The 22,237-nt window shown below is 35.3% G+C and overlaps 1 protein-coding gene and 1 pseudogene across 1 annotated transcript; both read right to left on the bottom strand.

Moving 5' to 3' along the window:
- Window positions 1–752: 752 nt before the first annotated feature.
- LOC110905033 (putative glycerol-3-phosphate transporter 1) lies at window positions 753–4,081 on the bottom strand. Its single transcript, XM_022150914.2, has 3 exons — window positions 3,923–4,081; window positions 1,641–2,678; window positions 753–1,545 (listed from the first exon to the last, which is right to left on the bottom strand). Exons 2-3 carry the CDS (start codon window positions 2,623–2,625, stop codon window positions 980–982), a joined length of 1,551 nt encoding a protein of 516 aa, XP_022006606.1. The 5' UTR covers window positions 2,626–2,678; window positions 3,923–4,081; the 3' UTR covers window positions 753–979.
- An 11,566-nt stretch (window positions 4,082–15,647) lies between these two features.
- On the bottom strand, window positions 15,648–21,519 carry LOC110905032 (annotated as a pseudogene).
- Window positions 21,520–22,237: the final 718 nt, after the last annotated feature.

The following is a 22,237-nucleotide window of genomic DNA, read 5'->3' as shown; positions in this document are numbered from 1 at the left end:
CCCTAGTATCAGTTTGTGTGTCCTACGTCGACTTAGTTATTTTTTTATGGTTTACATATCGGTCAAATTTTTACGAGTTAACACACTGCAACGCATGTGCGTGGTTCAACAACTTTTACTATTATTTGTTTACTTTTAGCCCTATACTATTCATCTTTTACAAACTTGTCACAAAATTTTCAGTTACGTTTCAATCTAAATTTTGCGAGTTAACAGACTGCAACGCGGGTGTGGTTCAACATTTTTACATCTATATATTGTCCATTTAATGGCCCAATCGCAACGCGAGGATCCTAAGTCAACTTATTATTTGTTTCTATGTTTTATGTTTCGGTTAATTTTTTGTATTAACACACTGCAACGGAGTTGTGTGGTTTGACGTTTCGCCGCAAAACGCGGGTCCTAAATACTCCCTCCGTCCCATTAAATGTGTCTTATTTTGAATTTTCAAAGTCTTTATTTATAAACTTTGACTTTAATTATATATTTTTTGTGTTATACAAAACTTGATGCAAATTAACCCGATAAAAACACTTGTAAAACACACTCAAATCATATAACTTTCATCAAGTATTATCTAACACAAACAAAATTATTTAAGGTCAAAGTTTATAAATAAAGATTTTGAAAATTTAAAATATGACACTTTTAGTGGGAGTACTAGTTATATTATTATTTACTAAATTTATAATTCATACAAACATAACACATGTTATATTATGTATCATCAAACTTGCATTTCGAGATAGTAATCAAGAAAAATGAGTACTCAGTTTATAACGGTTCAAATACCATATCAAACTAAATGGTTGATTCAATAACCGGTCCGGTATTCATTATTGTTACATATACAAGCCTTAACACCGATCATATCCTCCCCTTTTACATAAAATCTAGGAGAAACAGTTGTATTATACAAGTCCATTTTACATCTCCTTTAAACAAAATCTCAATTTTCACAATCGTTATTTACGACTAATCACACTTCTTCAACCGCACTAGATCGATGCGTGTCGCCACTCGAACCCCTTCGTAAATCTTGATACTTCTCGGTTACCTCCGCCACGACCAGTTTAGTCAAAAACAACCCGGCCACAAAAGCCGAACCCATAAGCATGGTGAAAACCGCACTCCAACTTTGGGTCGAAATGTAACCGGTTAACACGGGCCCAATCGCAGCACCGATAGAACCGGTTCCATCAATGATCGCGGTGACTGTTGCAAGTGCTTTCGAGTTGCCTTTTAAAGACTTGTGGGTCCCGAGATCGGCTGAAACCGCGGTTGTTATTAGAGCGTACGGCCCGTTAACAAACATACCGATAACAAGCATAAGAATGATGTTTACTGGCATGGATATATGCCCGTAACTCCGGTATAGGTATAGTGCTGGTATCGCACAATACGTGAAGCTCGCTGCTGTAATGGCACGAGCGTTTAGCCGGTCAGATATATGACCGGCTAGGATTCCTCCCACTACACCCCCGACATCAAACAATGTCGATAAGTTCCCGGCGGCCGTGCTTGATAAGTATTGCCCACTTATAGCTGCAAATATCAAAAAAAACATAATTAGATTAACCGAAATAACAAACAATTATTTTCACTAGACCCTACCAATAGCTTCTGCTGTAAACACGTACCTGTGTGACTAATGTAAAACGGGAGCCAATAAAGGAACGTATAAGCAACCAACTTCGCGAAAAAGAGGCAAAACGCAAACGGCGCAACCCCGGGTATTCTCCAAGCTTCGAGAAACCCGACAGGTGACCCTTTCTCGGTGTCGGTCTTCGGGGTCAATAGATGCTCGGTTAATCCCTTTTTAGGCGATTCGGTATCATCTTCGTCTCTATCAACCCCTACCGATTCAGGATCAACCGGTAAGAACATGAAAACAATGACTCCAACAACCGCAATCATCAAACCCGGAACCACCATGGACCAACCCCACCCGTATTTCAAGAAATACGCAGCGATCAACGAGCCCGAAATGTTTCCAACCGACGTGTGGGCGTTCCATATACCCATTATAAGCCCTCTCTTACTCTTTCCGAACCAATTCCCGACAACCGCGACCACAGAAGGCCACCCGGTCGATTGAAACAACCCGGCTGCCATTTGAACTACCAAGTAGTAGTAAAACATATGAATGTTTGCCCAGTATCCGAGCCCGAATAACGAAGTAAACAAACCCGTTCCAACCATCCCGATCGTTAAAAAGATCCTTAAATTCATTCTATCCCCAATATGTCCCGAAAAGAACATGCCAACCGCGTAAACAAACAAGAACGCCAAATCAAGATCCCCGAGCAATACCGTCCCATTCGATCCATTAAACGGAGCCCAACCGTTTCCAAGAACCCACGAAAGTGCGTTCGATCTTCGCAAAAATGAGACCGATTGCAAGGTTTCGTCAGGCGATTGAGGATCAAGCGCGCTTTTGATGATACTAGTCGTTTTTCGAGTAGCATGGTAGCTTGCATAAGCTAGAAATGTGACAATTAGCACAATTGCTTGATGGGATTTGAATGAAATGTTTGATTTCTTTGTGCATTCTACATATTTGATTCCTGGAGGTTTTGTGCTTCTTGTAGTTGACTCATGGGCTGGTTCTGATATGGAACCCATTTATATATTACAAGTTACACTTCAAACTTTCTTTAACTCCTTGAAATATCAATCTGGTAAACAAAAGATAATAAAATAAAATTAGATAAATATTACATGAGTTAAATGCCATTTTAGTCCCTGTGGTTTGGGTCATTTTGCCACTTTAGTCCAAAGGTTTCATTTTTAACCTGTGGGTCCAAAAATGTTTCACAGTTGCCATTTTAGTCCACTGGGTTAACTTCATCCATTTTTCTGTTAACGAGAAGGCCAATTCGGTCATTTTATATGGCTGAATTGCCCTTTTAGTTAACAGAATTACATACAAAATGACCAAATTGGCCTTCTCGTTAACAGAAAAATGGATGAAGTTAACCAAGTGGACTAAAATGGAAACTGTGAAACCTTTTTGTACTCACAGGTTAAAAATGAAACCTTTGGACTAAACTAGCAAAATGGCCCAAGCCACAGGGACTAAAATGGCATTTAACTCATATTACATATACACACGAATAATAATAATAATAATAATAATAATAATAATAATAATAATAATAATAATAATAATTACTCTAGTTAATTATTTGTATTTTTACTGTGATAAAACCTATTTGTATTTGATCTCAACAACAGATTATACATTGATTAAAAAATCGATAAAAGACAAAAGGGGAAAAACAATTATTCTAACAAATCAAATTAATTGTTCCAGAAAATCTTGGAATTCTCTACCGTCTAATAAAAAAAAATAAAGAATCTGATTCGACTAAAAAACCAAAGTAATTTCGTGTAAAGTTAACTTCAAATTAATGAAAAGAATAACTGATGGAGACATAGCATCAGAACAAAAATGACCCATAATTGTTCTTTACTTCAAATTCACATATCGGATAAAAACCAATGTTTTAAAATCCAGTTTAAACCGTACCGGATTTGGCTCAAATTTTAAAATCCGGTTTTTAAACCGTACCGAATTTGGATTAGAAACAGTTTCACTGTGTGTATTGGGTGGTTCAACCAGATGTACCGGACGGTTCAACAGGTACAACCGGCCAGTTTGAACCAGTTTTTTAAAACATTGATAAAAACTAGCAAAAGTTGGGTAGAAATTAGTTAGCCTAACAAAACAAAATCTACGACCAAAAATTAAACTACAAAACATGTTTTTCAAGTACTAGAATCATTAATCTAAGAACAAAGTGACCAAAGATGATAAGATTCTTGTTTTTATAAGTTTTGGATGACGAAAACATCGATTGAAGACGATGAACACATAAATTAAAGTAATGTAAACATAAACTATGAAGAAGAATTGTACCTTAATATGAAGCAAATCGCTTGTGTCTCTCTCTAGATTGGTTTCTTCTTTGTTTCTCTTTCTAAATCTATAATCTGTGCATGTATGTATCTAATCTGGTGGGAAGTGATCTCTTTGGGTTGATTGGCTTTTGCTTTACTCTATTTTCGGTTGTTGTTGTGGGAAGCTAAATGGAGAATATGTCCCTATTTTATAGCGGATGGTTTTATTTGATTCAATTTGAGATTACCATTTTACCCTTGATTATATTTTTAATTGCCAGTTTGCCATCTCATTAAAATTAAATGGTTTTGTCGCAACTTGAGTGATATTACGATACTACCCCAGGTGTTTAACTTGGAAAATATTTTAATTTTATCAATATGTAATTCCTTATTTTATCTCTTAATTTGATACCACCCCCAGGTGTTTAACTTAGAAAATATTTTAATTTTATCAATATGTAATTCCTTTTTTTTATCTCTATTTAAATGAATAATATTTTTTAATCCATTTCTATTGTTTTTTTTCTTCTCCACTCATAAAAATATTACAAGAATTTAATCCATTTTTATTTTTTTTTCTTCTCCACTCACAAAAATATTACAAGAAATCACTATTCAGTTCATATATATGATTTTTATAATTTAAGAATAATGAAAAATTTGCCGTTCAAAAAAAAAAGAATAATGAAAAATATTTTTAAAGGTTTATAAAATTTATCTTAAGATGTAAGGATTATAGATATAATTACCATTCTTTTGAATACTATTATTTCAATTTATATTAATTCCTTGCTTACTAAACTATTATTGTTACAAGAAAACGTGACATTAATTTGGATTCATACTTTTATAGTGCCACTTGGTATAAAATTGTTGGATTATAAAAACGGAAGTCAATTAGGGCCCAACTTGTCGGAGATGGTATGAACAACAGTCAATTAGGGATCACATACAAATTACTAGAATTTAAGATGACCACCATTCAGAAATGGTGAGATGAGTCCTAATGTAACATTTCTTTGATGTGTTTTATCATCTAGTAAAAAAAAACTTTACCAAAAAGGCTAAAAAGTATTTCCCTACCAATTTGATTTACGTTTAATCCGACCAAACTATTTATTTATATCGTCGGTGACCGGATACTAACGGCGTTAGGGTTCTGTTAGTCAAAGTCTATTGGAGGCCAATATGTTAAAAGCTAGGATTGCCAATGGTTATTTTAAAAGTTAGGATTGTTGCGGGCCAATGGCGAATAGTTGGGATTATTAAAATGCAATATTCCTTTTATTTAAAACCAAACCGTCACAACGCACAGACATAATCCAGTCGTTTTCGTACAATTGTAAACTCTTTCAGGATTTTGTTTTCGTACAATTGTAAACTCTTTCTGGATTTTTGTGTACGTGTAACATCGGTGTACACGATATTTTGGATGTAAATTGAAAGAATTGGATAAAAATACATAAGGGTTGTACTTGTGGACTAGGACTATTTTAGTAGTTGGCTCTTAAAAATATGTTGCTAGAAAATAAATTAACAACACACCTTTTAAACGTGGCCACTATAAACCTTAAATGTAAAATAATTGAAGGATTGATAAATGAGAATGACGTATACTATTGTTGTATCGTAGCCACATAATATAGACTATTTGTTACATGTCTATACATATTATTCGATTATTTTTATTGAGGAGCTTATTTATATCCTTATACTTCAAGTGACGTTTTTATTTATACAAAGGAGTCCTAAAGACTAAAGTCCCGGGACTACGACTTATCACTTGGAAATTTTAGAGCCACATATTAAAGGCTTGGCCTTGAGCAGCTGAGCTATCACTTTTTTTCTTGGAATTTTTAGATCTTATATAATCGCTTGCAATACATAAAATACAATTAAATTAAAAATATACATCTATAAAATATAATTAAATTACAAGTATACATATATGACGAATTACTTCAGAACATGAGAGTTTTATCTCTATATGGTTTTGATGATGCATAGCAATACTTTTACGTAATGTTGTAAAATAACGTTTTGAAGGCCAAGTAATCGCTACAAGATAGGTTGTGAAGACAATTTTCTTCAACTCTGCCTAATTACTCGAGATCAATCAAACGCAGTTAATCTTGGCCAAAATCGGATCTAGTTAGTCAACTCAGGTTGAATTTGGCTTAAAAATAAATAAAGCATAATCCATGTGTCTATCATATTAAAAAGTGAATATCATTTTTCAAATGAATGAATATCAATTTTTGCATACTAATTTGAATATGTATTTTTTATATATATTGACACTAGGTTATTACCCGGGATTGCTTCCTGGACTCGGAAAACTTAGTTATATTAATTATTATTTGTTATTAATACGACCTCATTACATCAAACATCTAATTGGATTCAACAATAATGTCTACAATTCACCGGATTAGATCATGAACCCATATTAGACGTCAAACAAAAGCGCAACAGGACCACATGAATAACATCATTTCCACTTTTACTTCAATGCACTTACATGATCTGGTGATTTGGGATTTTGTAAAAATGTTTGTTCTTGTACCTCCTAACAACCTACAACCACTGATACAAACTAATAATAACAAATATAATGTACAACTAAACTACTGATTCTCATTCCACTGTTATAGCTCCAGCAGCGCTTTGGTCGTCAGCGGTACTTGATACATATCAGTAGATTGAGCATCAGTGCTTTATCTTCAACGGTCTTTAGATCAGCAGCAGTTGTAATGAGCAGTGCTTTGGGTCATCAGATGTTAGGACCACTGTCAAGGGGAAAGATATGTTACAAACAACTGCTTATTATGGATCCACTGCTCTGAACAAGTTTTGGCTTTATCAACTGTTCCTTTGTAGGGTTTAATCCTAACAATCTCCCCCTGAAACAGATGATGCCAAAACACTTCACTATTCTAGATCTTTATTGCCTCATCAAGAATTCCCTAACTTGCCCTTCAAAATATAACTTCTTTATAATTTAACATGTCTGACTACTCCCCGAGTACTCTCCGCCTAGGTCAAGTACTCACAACTCTCCAGTCGGTCAACTTGGGAGTGACTTATGATCTTAACTTTCTACAATTAAAGCAAACATTAGTTTTGACATGGTGTTCCCGCTCTTGGCTGTGATACCATGTAGGACCCCGCAAGTTTGCAGCTGCGCATAATAGATGCTCTTACTAACATTCGATATATCTTACAAGATAACAAGCTCAATGCCTTTATGCTTCAAGTCTTCAACCATAAAACAAAGTGTGTTTTACCTGTATAGTTTATATAAAAATATATAGTATCATATCAAGAATTGAGGAAAGGAAACATATTAGCCAATAGCCATTATGTAAATACTATTTACAATAATAACTATCAGCCGGAAACTAAATTGGATACAAATATTATAACTAGATAAATTTTGTCCAAACATCCTATACAATATATTTACTTATAAATAGTCATATCAATAACGCATAGTCATTCAAATTTTAAAATAATGTATGAAAATATGTATTCAAATCAGGTAAAAGGTTCACATATTGGATATAAATACTATAACTAGATAAATAAATGAATTTAATTCAATTTTGCTTCTTGAGGTTTGACAAAAATATCTATCTTCCTCCAAAAGATTTAAAACATCGATTTACCTTCAAAAGACGTTTTATCAATTGTTACATTTTTATCCAAGCCTCTAACAACATCCACCTCGTTTGTTAAGTCTAACCCGTGTGTTTGTCATTTGATAGGTATCTTGGTTATTTTCCATTCTAAAATAAAAAATCCCTACACAAATACTAAAAAAAAACCCTATATAAAAACTCAATAGTTCACATCAGTTCGCTATCTTCAAAAACTCATTCCACGGCGAACTGACGTGAAATACTGGGTTTTTTTAGTATTTGTGTAGGGATTTTTTATTTTAACATTGTGTAGGTTTTTTTTTAGTATTTGTGTACGGATTTTTTATTTTAACATGGAAAATGACAAAGATACCCATCACATGACAGACACACGGGTTAGACTTAACGAACGAAATGGATGTTGTTAGAAGTTTGGATAAAAATGAAACAAATAATAAAACTTTTAGAGGTAAATCGACATTTTAAATCTATTAGAGGAAAATGAATGTTTTTATCAAACCTTAGTAAGCAAAATTGAATTTAACTCAAAATAAATTGTGTCCAAACATACTAGACAATATATTTACCCACAAATAGGCATCTACTTATTTAATTAATAACGCATTATGATTCAAATAATGTGTGAAAACATGGATTCAAATTTGGCAAAAGCTTATCACACACTATGTAACTCTTTAATATTAAAAGCAAAAAATGGCGTGTAGTGTTTCATGAATAGACATGCATGAAAGCATAAACCACGAATTTCCTCTTTCACCCCTTAATTTAATACCAAAATATTAAAATATTCGTTGCTCGTTAATTTTTTTTTCTTGACGTAAAAAAGGTGTTTAAATTCAAATTTTCAACCAACAAAGTGACGGTTGGTAGTGGGAGGGGGCAGGATTACAATTTACAAATGTGTGTGTAAACTGTAAGCGACATACGTTTTCTTTTTTTCAAGCTAAACTAACCGAAGTTGATCTATAAAACTTTGAATTGAGTCAAGTCTGAACTCAAGTCTAAGCTATTACTTATATAAAAATAATGATATATAATGCAAAAATTAATTAAATCGTTATACTTGAAAAATATAATTATAAATACATATAGATAATTTATATAAAACAAAATATTAAAATATTGAAAATTATAAACGAATCGAACCCAAGCTGAGATTGATCTTGAAAATTAATCACCGAGTTTAATATCCTTCAAGTAAAACAAGACAAACTTGAGCTTAAACCAGCTCAAACTCGACTCGGCTTGAGTACTTTACATCGGAAGAGTAAGGCCGATGTCAATAAACATTCGTGATAAATATGGTTCTCAATTGAAACACAAAAGATTTATAGTGTCATTCAACAGATATTAAGATAACTTCAAGTAAATAATAATAATAATAATAATAATAATAATAATAATAATAATAATAATAATAATAATAATAATAATAATAATAATAATAATAATAATCCTTTTGAAGCAAAGAAATATGATTTTACATAGGAGGGTAAATTAGTAAATTAAGGAGCCGACTTGTTAGACAATCCTTTAAATGGCAATAGAGTAGTTCTTAAATGAAGAAAGGGTAAATTGGTAAATTAAGGAGCCGACTTGTTAGACAAGAATAATTGTGAAGGCAAGTTGATATATGCAAAGGCGGGATGTAGAAGCATATTCGCATATCCGCATAGCATTATACCTTTCGTGATTCGTCTTCTATCCTATGAATATACCCGGGCCCACTTGTCCTACGTGGATACCATGCTGACGTACATCTTTCCACTACCATTCATAGGATCCCACGTGTCATCAGTGTTCTTCGTTAAAAACATATGATTATCCCAGTCAGCTGATTTCCTGTTCTCTCGTCCACTAGAAAAGATTTAACCACGGTTTAATTCATAAATTATTGTTAAAATAATGATGTCATTTTTGAAAATAAGAAGATTAATGTGATGGATATTATTACGGACGTGAAGGCTTTAGGTGTTTTGTGGTTTAAAAATAGGCCATAAAAATAAGCATGTAGATTGGAGGATGTGGTGTCGTTTTGACATTTTGTAATGGTTCTTGGGTTGCGGCTTGGTCTCACCTTGAGACATAGCGCGTGCCTGTTTTTTGGTGTGTGAATGAAATTAATCTTTCAAAAAAAAAAAAAAAACAATTTGTTCAAATTAATAATCTAGTTTTGGTCCAAAAAATCAGAAAATCCAAATATAATCATAAAGTTATGAAAATGTTTATGGATATTAGAATCCCTAACCCTACATATGATTTGTCATTACTTCATCAAGACATTCTCAATCTATATTATAACTAGTTATTTTTCGCCCGCGCGTTGCGGCGGGACCCAATGACTACAAAAGGCGTGTCAGCAACGGCAAACAGATACCGAATATCAAAACATAAATAAAATGACGTGGTAAGGATAATCACTCCGTCATAAAAATACAATTTTAAATAACCTAATATATAATAATAATAGGACCCACACGTCCTACACGTTGGAAATTCGATTGTTTTCAGTTCAGTTATTACGGTGCTAACACGTTAAAATATGGATGAGCTCGGTACCGGTAACGGCAGCGAAAGTACTGATCCAGAAAATCATTGAAATTAGGTGCCGGCACCGAAAATGCTCGGTACAATACGATATGGTATTTGAAGGTAAAAATCAATAAATACAGGTATGGTGCTAGACCGGTGTCAAACCGAAAGTAACGATTCTGAAAATGCCAAGAGGTAGGTACCAAATTGGTACCAAAAATGATTTGGTATAATAAATTTGGTACCGATACGATGCCGATTCGTTTACAGGATTTGATACGATTTGCTCATCAATATTCTAAATATGCAAGTTAATTTTACATGTTACAATTCATTCATTACAGAAAAAGACAAAAAAGAAAGCAAAATAAGTTGTTGTGTATATAAAACCTCATTCAAACGAAATACAGTTTACTTACTGTGTGTACAAAAAGTAATCTAAACGGTGCAATTACTTGCATTGCTGCGTTGCTACAGGATTTGATGAGCTCGGTACCAACCGGTACCAAAAATACCGTTACCGAAATCCTCAAAAGTGGGTACCAGTACCGAATATACCTAGTATGGTACGGTTCGGTACCGGTCGGTACTGGTACGGTACCGGTATTTGAGGGTAAAAACCGGTGAATACCTGTGCAGAACCGGTACCGAAAATACACCGATTTGGTAAATTTGAGACCGGTACCTATACCCGATACCATTTGCTGATCTCTTAATGATGTATTCCATTCTAATTTTAATTTAAAAATAAATTATAAAGCACTGTTCCCGTTACAGAAATCCCCAAAAGTGGGTATTGGTACCGAATATACCTAGTATGGTACGGTTCGGTACCGGTCGGTACTGGTACGACACCGGTATTTAAGGGTAAAAACCGGTGAATAACTGTACAGAACCGGTACCAAAAATACACCAATTTGGTAAATTTAAGACCGGTACCTATACCATTTAATGATCTCTTAATGATATATTCTATGCTAAATTAGTTAATATATATTAAAAAAGAAAGTGAATGAAACACTGTTCATTCAGTTTCTTTTTTATTACGGTATTTAAGGGTAAAAACCGGTGAATAACTGTACAGAACCGGTACCAAAAATACACCAATTTGGTAAATTTAAGACCGGTACCTATACCATTTAATGATCTCTTAATGATATATTCTATGCTAAATTAGTTAATATATATTAAAAAAGAAAGTGAATGAAACACTCTTCATTCAGTTTCTTTTTTATTACGGTATTTAAGGGTAAAAACCGGTGAATAACTGTACAGAACCGGTACCAAAAATACACCAATTTGGTAAATTTAAGACCGGTACCTATACCATTTAATGATCTCTTAATGATATATTCTATGCTAAATTAGTTAATATATATTAAAAAAGAAAGTGAATGAAACACTGTTCATTCAGTTTCTTTTTTATTATATGTTAACTAGTGTTTTTTTAATGACGCGCGTTGCGCGAAAGGCATTGGTGTTTTCGACCGACATCATTCTTCAAACGATTCGAGATAAACGATGCGTAACCAGCCATATCCGGCATCGTGGAGTGTATTAAAAAGGGAGCAATTGGACGATTGGATGCTGGGCTAGGTATTTCTTGGAATACCCACGGATCGTTCGGGTCAAAACCACGATTATGAGGATTCATTTTTCGTATTGTGGTTGGATAAGAATTTTTTTTAAATAAGATAGAGACGATTATAGAAGAGGTGAAGTAGTTGTGGTAAAAAATGAATAAAAGTGTGAGTATTTATAGTAAATAATTTTTTTTTATATACACATAGCCGTTGGTCAACGGCTAGCCCAAACGACTACTTGTCTTGGCCAATGAGATCCCGCCATGTCATCTTGATAGCCCCGTCCAACGCCCGGGCTGAAACCCCCGCCTAAGGGGAAACGCCGAAACCCATGCCCACCCGGGGTGGTGACTTGGGCGTTTGTACCCAACCCACGCCACAACCCCGCCCCCGGACCAAAACCCCTGCCCAAAGGGCCACGCCAAACCCAAGACCGCCCGGGGTGATGGCATTTGTACTCAACTCACGCCACAATCCCGCCCCATACCCCATATGAAAAAAAACAAATTAAATTCACTGTTCATTTAGTTTGTTTCATTAAATGGCAATATCGTAAATATCAACCACTATTCATTTAGTTCTCCTTTTATTAGTATATAATATAATATAATATAATGTTAATAATTCATGATACTTGTATCAACATTACTATATATGGCATATCAATTATTTGCATATGTTTATTTTAGAACTATTAACCAAATGTTAAAAGGTATGTAAAGCTAATCATCTTTTTTTTTTTTTTTTGAACGGCAAATTCGGATCACTGAAGTATCATCGTGCCACCAGAGGAACCACCCAATCATATTCATCTCCACTAGGCATAATGCCACACCAATTCAGGAGGAAACCCAATAAACATGGGAAAACCTCCCTTGTGGGAATCGAACCCAGGACCTATTGGTCCCAAAGCCTTATTCCACCACCAATATACCACTAGGCTATAAAGCCATGGGCTAAAGCTAATTATCTTATTTGAAGATTATATCAACTTTATTATTCTAAACAAATTATCTATGATTTTGTAAGTTTAGTATTTATATTGACTTAGACAATTAACAGTAAAGGATTCGAGTTAAAGGTAAAACTTAATACGTTAAATAAAACAATTATATTGTTAGGTTTTTTCGCATATGCACATTGTTTTCGAAACCCTATAAATTGAAAAATGGAAAATTGTTTGAGATTGTGAATTGAAAAATGGATTGTGTGGTATTTAATAGGAAAAAAAATAATTAATTTAAGTTTTTTTATCATATTGTACCGTTGGCAACGGTCAACAAGCCAAACGGTAACATTTTTAGCTCGGGACGAACGGGGAATAATTCCCATGGCACCGATCATTCATGGGGGGGGGGGGGGGGGTTTCCCGATCGGGGACCCCCTCCACGTATGCTTCACGATTCCACACCCCAACGTCTTACTATCCTTATATTGTGTCTCATGATGACCGGTGGTTACTGGAGCCAGATTCTACCTATGTGTTCGGTTAGTAGTATTAAAAAGAGTATCAAACTTTTTAACCGTATTCAGCCTTCGTTAGGAATAATTGGTTCCCAAAAAGTTTCGAACTGTTGCATTGATAGCGGAAAAAGAAAGGCTCCCGACATTCATGTCTTTGGTTTTAAGGAATATACATAGCTTCGATGATAGATGCGTGTTTTATGGTGATTATGAAGAGTGGTGTAGTATCCCTAGCTTCTATGGTAAATAATTGAAGAGTGGTGTAGTATCCCTAGCTTCTATGCATTCAACTTTAGAGACTCTTGGTTATGAATTCTTTATGTCAAGGATCAAAGAAAAGAAGGCCTTCCATGTTGTCACTCTTATTATCATTTGGAGCATTTGGAGAATGAGAAATGAGGCGGAGTTTAATCGAACTTCAAATTCGGCGTCTAAGGTGATTGAGGAGGTTAAAACTTTGGGTTTTCTTTGGATAAAAAATAGATCGAAAGAGGCATCTATCACTTGAAGGAATTGGTTGAGTTTTGAGATTTGTAAGTAAATGTTTTTCTTTCTTGTGTTTAGAGCAAGTTAGAGGTTGTTTTGGTGTTGTGTGTATTGTTTTCTTTTATGTGGTGTTTTGTTTGTAAATTCTGTGCTTGCACCTCGTTAGCTCTGAAGCAATAAAAATTTATGTTGGCCTTTCAAAAAAAATCTACAAGTCATAATAAGATTCAGTTCACTCATAGTTTAACCCACTGAATTCTTTGTGTCCAACAAGTGATAATTAGATGACATCCTTAGGCGACCCGGGGCACTCCCGTGATAATATCACGGAATAAAGTTTGACGCGTTATATCCCACCGCCAGTACAATGATCAACGCGTTAATCTTCCACGGAAACCGATTTTCGTGATGTATTCAACGCGTTATGGTTTATTTTTGTGAGGGTATTTGTTGGTTGGGGGAAATTGTTGGGTGTGGTGGTGAGTGATGACCACCCCCACTAAAAATGGTTGTGAGTGATGGAAAAATGGTCAATGACATGGCGAAACTTGATTGGTGCTTGTGAGTGATAAATTCTATCACTAGTGAACCACCCCTAGTCCCCTTAGATTAAGAACTGATACAAAAAAATTACATCAAACCAGCTTTCTTCAACGTGTATTTGAAGTTGTCATCACATGCCATTCATGTTCGTATGGTTCATCTACATCCCTAGCCACTATTAGCGATGGACACATCCCCTATATACCTATTCATATTGTTGTTAGTGATAAAATACTTTATTTTTATTGTTGAAGTGGTTGTATGGTCGAGGGCATTTTAACAGGTTGGTTTATCTGCATGATGCATCTCATATCTAAACTTGGAAAAGACTATCATGCTAGATACGGTTCAACCCAATCACCAGAACCGACCTAGATTTGTATTGTGGCTGTTAGGTTTTTCTCCACTATATTTTAATATGATATGGAGGGGTGTAACTGAGTCTAGTAACTCGCGAGTGACACGAGAACGATTTGCTAAAGCTCGAAGGGTGTCTGGTTAGAGGTTATATAAAGCAAACAAGCTCAATATATTGTGCATACCTAGGCTTGAGAGCCCAAACGAGTCCATTAACATATACGTTTAAATTAAAATACTAGATATATGGGCTAAAGTCGAACTTGAAAATTTATTCACAGGCCGAACTTGATCTTTAAAACTAGAGTTCTAAACAAAGCCAAGATTAAGCTTTAACTCTTTGAAGTTAAGCAAACAGATCTTAAGCTCAGCCCAAACTCTTTGTTGGGTTATGATTGGGCTCAGATTCGGAGAGGTTAGGGGGTGTTTGGCTTAGCTTTTTGAAACAACTTAGGGGCTCTTTGACAACATCTGAATGGTTAAGTGCTAAACCAGTAAGAGTTCTGAACTATTAAGTGTTGAACCAGTAAGAGGTATGAACCATTAAGAGCACGTATAATGGTTAACCATTCGGAGGCAAATGTCTAACCAATTCAGATTAAAGGTCTTAACCATTCAGACTCTGTATAAATCTTAACCATTCAGAGGCAAATGTCTGAACCATTCAGACATCTGCTCGTGAAACAAACAGTCTGAACCAGTAAGAGGTCTGAACCATTAAAAGGCTCATTATGAGGTAAACAAACAGCCCCTTAGTGACTTATTGGCTTTTTAAAAAGTCAATGTTTCCTAGCTTTTCAGAAATAACTTTTCCACCTTATAAAGTTGTTTCAAAAAGTCCTTTTCACTTGTCCAAACATTAGTTGTTTCAGAAAATATTTTTCACTTGTTCAAACATTATATTAAAAAAGATTCAAGCTAATTTTAGGGTCTTCTAGATCCTTTTAGAATTTAAATCAAAATAAAAGGTTTAAAGAGTAGCTTTATTAAAGGGTAATAACTTGAAAATACATGCTCTTTGGCAACAAAATAACAGCAGGAAGAAGCCGAAAATTGATTAATGCCCCTATACACTAAAAAAGTGGGCTAGTTTTTTTAATTAAAGATTACTAGAAATGATAATTAGATTCAGTTAACTCATAGTTCAACCCACTGAAATCTCGTTTTGCAACAAGTGATAATTAGATGACATGCTTAGATTAAGGACCGATGCAAAAACTTTACATCAAACCAGCTTTCTTCAACGCGTCTTTGAAGTCGTCATCACTTGTCCATGATGGCACCTACAAAATAAACAAAATATGGTAACCGTAAAGCATGTGCCGGTTCACCAATAGATCCATACAATGATTGTCCTTTATCTTTATACCCATTTTCAGGCGTTGTCCTTTATGTTCAAAATTGACGAATTTTGTCCTTTATGTTTTCATATCATACACGTTTGTCCTTTAGGCCTAACCCAGTTAGTTTTTCAGTTAAATTTGGTCATGTGCAAACACATGAGGGCATTTTTGTCAATTCAAAGGTTGCAGAAGCTTTGAGCTGTAAATCTGCTGTTGAACTTACCTTTGAATTGACAAAAATGCCCTTATGTGCAAAGCATATGACCAAATTTAACTGAAAAAACTAACTGGGTTAGGCCTAAAGGACAAAATGTGTATGATATGAAAACATAAAGGACAAAACTCGTCAATTTTGAACATAAAGGACAGCACCTGAAAATGGGTATAAAGATAAAGGACAATCCTTGAAATTCACTCTATAACTAATTAGTTATTCGATCGGATCCCAAAAACTCTACTTCAAAATAGGGTCAAATTCGTATCAATATTATTGTGTCCGTTTGGTCTTCTCTTCATTTATGTCCGTTCGTCCATGCATGTTTGTTTACGTACAAATAATCTATATATCTTATATATTCATGTTTGTTCTTTTGTTCGGTTAAACTTCAACAAACAAACGGACACGAACAAGCCATGCAGTTCATGTTGGTACGGTTCATCTACAACCTCTTACCATGACACAACAGCGTATTTTATAGATTGCAAAAAGCCCTAAAAGTCGTTTCCCGTTTTATAAGAAATATTTACCTCAGTAACACCAAGTTTAAAGCGTTTCTCGATTTTTTCCATCATCCTGTTGTCTTCAGCACCACATAGTAAGTTGAATACAGCTCCTATAACATTGTAAACAGTTTGTTAGAAACGGCATCCCATCACCTGAAGCAATACTCTGGTAATGAAACATTTAGGGCTCTAAACGAACCGAACGTTCAGCGAATAGTTCGTGAACCGTTCGGCGGGAAATTCGTTTATGTTTGTTCGATTAGCTTAACGAACAAACACGAACAAAAAATTTTGTTCGATAAGCTTAACGAACGAACACGAACAAAGGTCTCGTTCGTTCGACTGCGTTCGTGAACGTTCGGTAATATGTTCGTCCGTGTTCGTTCGTTTATGTCCGTTCGTGTTCGGTTTTTTATGTTTATTTTTCTAAAAGTTTTTAATGTTTTATTAATTTTTTACTTTACCCCATATGTATTATTTCCCGCTCTCTGACCCTCTCCCTCTTTGATATCACGCTCCTTCGTTCAGCCTATCTCCAATCGATTGAACCCAATATTATCCATCCCTTCAATCTTTAAATGGTTATGTTTAACTACTTTCGTTGTGTACAATGTTTAAGATTAACGGTACCTTTTTTAATTTTCAAAATTAAAGTTCATTTGTGTTCATTTGCGTTCGTGGTTAGTATTTACGAACTGTTCGCGAACAACCAAAATTCTTTAACGAACGAACACGAACACAAGCTTCTGTTCGTCATGTGTTCGCGAACAGTTCACGAACATCCAAATTACCTTAACGAATGAACATGAACATAGCCTTGTTCGTGTTCGTTCGGTTCGTTTACAGCCCTAGAAACATTTCCTTGAGTTTTAGCCCACATGTTTCATTCCTTGTTGAGGGGCATTATAGACATTTGACCAATAGAAAACCATTTCTATCAAGTCCAAAGTTGCATACGAGTCACAAGTAGCAAGTCTGAATATTCTTTACATGCCATACGCGCACAACTATATAAATCATAAAGAGTGAATTTCAAGGATTGTCCTTTATCTTTATATCAATTTTCAGGCGTTGTCCTTTATGTTCAAAATTAACGAGTTTTGTCCTTTATGTTTTCATATCATACACGTTTTGTCCTTTAGGCCTAACCCAGTTAGTTTTTTCAGTTAAATTTGGTCATATGCTTTGCACATGAGGGCATTTTTGTCAATTCAAAGGTAAGTTCAACAGCAAATTTACAGCTCAAAGCTTCTGCAACCTTTGAATTGACAAAAATTCCCTCATGTGCAAAGCACATGACCAAATTTAACTGAAAAAACTAACTGGGTTATGCGTAAAGGACAAAACGTGTATGATATGAAAACATAAAGGGCAAAACTCGTCAAATTTGAACATAAAGGACAGCCCGTGAAAATGGGTATAAAGATAAAGGACAATCCTTGAAATTCACTCAATCATAAAAAATGAAAAAAGCATTACATACCCTTGCGGCCAAACCGTCCTGCTCTACTTATGCGGCGTAGGTATGACTGATAGTCAGGCTGTGTAGAATTACAAGTTAGGACTGGGAGATCATAGTTAACCACCAGATTAACCTGATAAGAAGCGGAAAAAGTAATAAGACTACAATTAAAAAAAAAAAAAAAAGAGTAAACTTCCGTTTTGCTCCCTGTGGTTTGGTCATTTTAACGGTTTTGCTCCAATACTTTAAAAATAGCCATTTTCCTCCCTGATCTTTCGAGTTTGTCGCCAGTTTTCTCCCTAATCTTTCGAGTTTGTCGCCAGTTTCCTCCCTGATGGAGTTAGAGGCTGGGAGCAAAACGAAGATAAGTTAGAAAAATCAGGGAGGAAAATGGCTATTTTTAAACTATTGGAGCAAAACCGTTAAAATGACCAAACCACAGGGAGCAAAACGGAATTTTACTCAAAAAAAAAAGGTAAGAAAACGCCGGAAATCAAAGATACAAACCAGAGAATGATCAAACCCCGGAGCAAGAAAACCATATTAGAATCCGAGTCGACCCGTATTTGAATTCTTTGATCAACTTCTCTTGCTCTTTGTATGAAAGAGAACCTTTAACTGTTGCTACCGCATAACCATCATTAACAAGCGCCTCATGTAACATTTCGACACCTTTTATTGCTCTCACAAATATAATTGCTTGCCAGACTCCATCTCCTAACTCCAATATTTTATCCTTTATCACCATAATCTTCGAGAGCTCATCGTCTACATTCACTTTGTATTGCTTGACAGAACCCAAAGACAGTTTTTGCTTCTTAACAAACAATTGGCGGAATTCTGGTACAAACACATCGTTCTCAAGTGTTGATACAAAATCCTTCACTGCGTCACTGAATGTAGCCGAAAACAGTTGAACCTGCAGTACATTGTTTTTGCTTAAATCAATGTAGTCGGAGGATAGAACTTGATTAACATTATTATTATTATTATTATAATAATGACAACACACCTGGCATTTGGGATTCCGCCTGTCAACTTCTTCAATTATACGCACAGCTACATGTTTATAAGCGGCCTGAACAAAAAAAAAAAAAAAAAAAAAAAAAAAAAAAAAAAAAAAAACAAGTATTCACTCCACAAAGTATTACACAATCCATGGAAACCAAATGCCATATACTAAAATTATAACATAGGATCATCTCCGGTATGTACGTACCAGCATAAAGTCTACCTCCTCAAACACAAGGATCTTCAAATCAGATATACTCAGCTTGTTGGCTGCTATCATTTGATCAACAGTACCTGGTGAGCCGATAATGACCTGTGCTGTCAGTGGCGCTCTCTCGGAGGGTGGAACATAACAGTCGGATATAACGCTACCCACAGGAAGACACAAGTCTGATGTTATGCCAGTAAACTTTCCCATATTCAGTAGTACTTCCATATTCTGCACATCAAAATCAAAACATAACTCAAACTTTGTAACTAAATCAACCATAGTTTGAGCCGAGTACTCCCCGAGTAGTCGCTACAAGGTAGGCTGCCGAGGCGACTTTCTTCGACTCCGCCTAATTACTCGGAGTCGGTCAAACCTGTCAACCTCGGCCAGAATTGGATCTAGTAGGTCAAATCGGGCCTAGTTTGACTTAAATAATAATAAAACATAATTTCTACGCCTATAGTTATTAAAGGCACGAGGCGTACTCAGGGCGATTTGTTGGGCCGGGGGCTTTATTTGCGCCCAGGCGCTGCTTTAATAACTATGACATGAACTAACATGAAGCATAGTTATTAAAGGCGCGAGGCGCACTCAGGGCGATTTGTTGGGCCCGGGGCTTTATTTGCACCTAGGCGCGCCTGGGCGCTCGCTTTAATAACTATGGAGTAAATTACAAGTTTTGTCCTTTATGTTTGTCCTAAATTTCAGGCGCTGTCCTTTACCTTTAAAATTGATGAGTTTTGTCCTTAATGTTTCAAAATCTTGCACGTTTTGTCCTTTAGGCCAAACCCAGTTAATTTTTTTTGTTAAATCTAGCCATGTGCAAGGCACATGAGGGTACTATTGTCATTTTACCTCCCTGGGGACTACTAAGTAAATAACTTGAATTTCAAAGGACTAATTGTGTATGAAATAGAAAATAAAATATAAATATTGAAAAGAGTTAATTGCCATTTTAGTCCCTGTGGTTTGGGCCATTTTGCCAGTTTAGTCCAAAGGTTTCATTTTTAACATCTGGATCCAAAAAGGTTTAATCGTTGCCATTTTGGTCCAACTGACTTAACTCCATCCATATCTGTTAAGTCTGCCAAGGGCATTTTTGTCATTTCATGTAAAAGAAAAAGCAATAAAGAAAAAAGGGTTAATAAAAAGAAAAATGAAATGACAAAAATGCCCTTGGCAGACTTAACAGATATGGATGGAGTTAAGTCAGTTGGACCAAAATGGCAACGATGAAACCTTTTTGGATCCAGATGTTAAAAATAAAACCTTTGGACTAAATTGGCAAAATGACCCAAACCACAGGGACTAAAATGGCAATTAACTCTATTGAAAAAAAAAACAGAAATCTCCTCTCTGACTCTCTCTCTCTCCCTCCTCTCCTTATTAAAGAATAAATATCATTTTCAAGTATTTTGTTATAAATATTAGTAACTATATGTTATTTGACATATATTTAATCTCTAAAAAGTAATTTCTTTATAATTTAACATGTCCGAGTACTCCCTGGTCTACCGACTAGCGACTTTTGCAACCATGGTTTGATATACCTCAGCGGCGAGTTCTCTGGTTGGATAAACCAATCAATCATACATCACAACTCTTTCTTTAGCAATAGAACCAAACAGATTTGATATACCTCAGCGGCGAGTTCTCTGGTTGGACATATACAAAGAGCCTGAGGAGCAGGTAATGTAGGATCAACGCGACTCAATATACCGAGCACAGAACAAGTTGTCTTCCCGGAGCAAGTAGGTGCCTGAGCGATCAAATTCTGGTAAGGTGGAGTTAGTATCTTCGGCATACTCATTGATTGGATCTTACTGGGCCTCACAAACTTCATATCCTCGTACAATGCCTTCATTAACTCAGGAGAAAGATTGAAATCTTCAAATCCCTAAAAACAAACGTACAATTTCAAAACCCTAGCTCATGAATATTATTAAAATAACAATAAATTGTTTAAAAGCAAAATAGAAGAACAATTTACAGCTTGAATGTTGTGGGAATCTTCTTCGTTTTCTTCTACTTCTATATAGAAATCGTTCTTCTTTTTTAACTCGTCCTCTGTTTCAGCGTCGGAGTCTTCCATACACGCTGCTTTGAACTCATCCAATCTAGCCATAAATTTCGTCAGAAAATCAACGCCGGACATGGTCTGAGTGCTTTGCCGCCGATTTGCTCCGGAAAGAAACCAGTAATATCATATGGGGGGTAAATTTTTAAGCGTTTGAGTATAAAATCAAAAAGTTTAACGAGTTATTATAGCCACTTTTTTTAACCATTTTATTCCAAATTTCTAACACTGTTATAATTTTTTAGTAAGTATTTGTTAAATGACAAAAATATCCTTATAATTAAAAAAATAAATTATTATTAGATTTCTCTCTCTTATATATCTCTCCCCCTATCTATTTCTCTCTCTCCACCTTCTTCTCTCTCATCTTTCTTTCTACATACATCCCCCACCACCACAACCTCAACAACCCTTATCTATTTCTCTCTCTCCACCTTCATCTCTCTCATCTTTCTTTCTCTCTCTAGACCACATGCATCCCTCACCACCACAACCTCAATAATTTGTAGTGTTTTTGAATCTGAACGAGCTGTATCAAAATCAATGATATTATTATAATAACTCTTATCACAAATTGTTATAAATAAAGGTCATAAACACATTAAAGATTAGCTTAGAAGGCAGAACTGGCAACATAACCGAGGCGCTGAGCTTCTCTGTAGAAGAAATCTGCAGTCCCACCTGTTGCACTCATGCTTCTTTGATTAGGCTATGCGGTATGGTGATGGTCCTCCCTTGGAGTATGATCCGCCACGTAGGATCTACGTAAGATGGGTGTGAGGATGAGGCAAAGAGGATGGATGTATGAAAATAGGGGGATGGACCTAAAACGTATATGTATATATTGTATGTATAGGTGTGTGAGAGAGAGGGAGGG

The sequence above is a fragment of the Helianthus annuus genome, chromosome 14, assembly GCF_002127325.2.
Source record: "Helianthus annuus cultivar XRQ/B chromosome 14, HanXRQr2.0-SUNRISE, whole genome shotgun sequence".
In the NCBI taxonomy this organism is placed as follows: Eukaryota; Viridiplantae; Streptophyta; class Magnoliopsida; order Asterales; family Asteraceae; genus Helianthus; species Helianthus annuus.
This window is presented reverse-complemented; position numbering and strand designations above follow the sequence as displayed.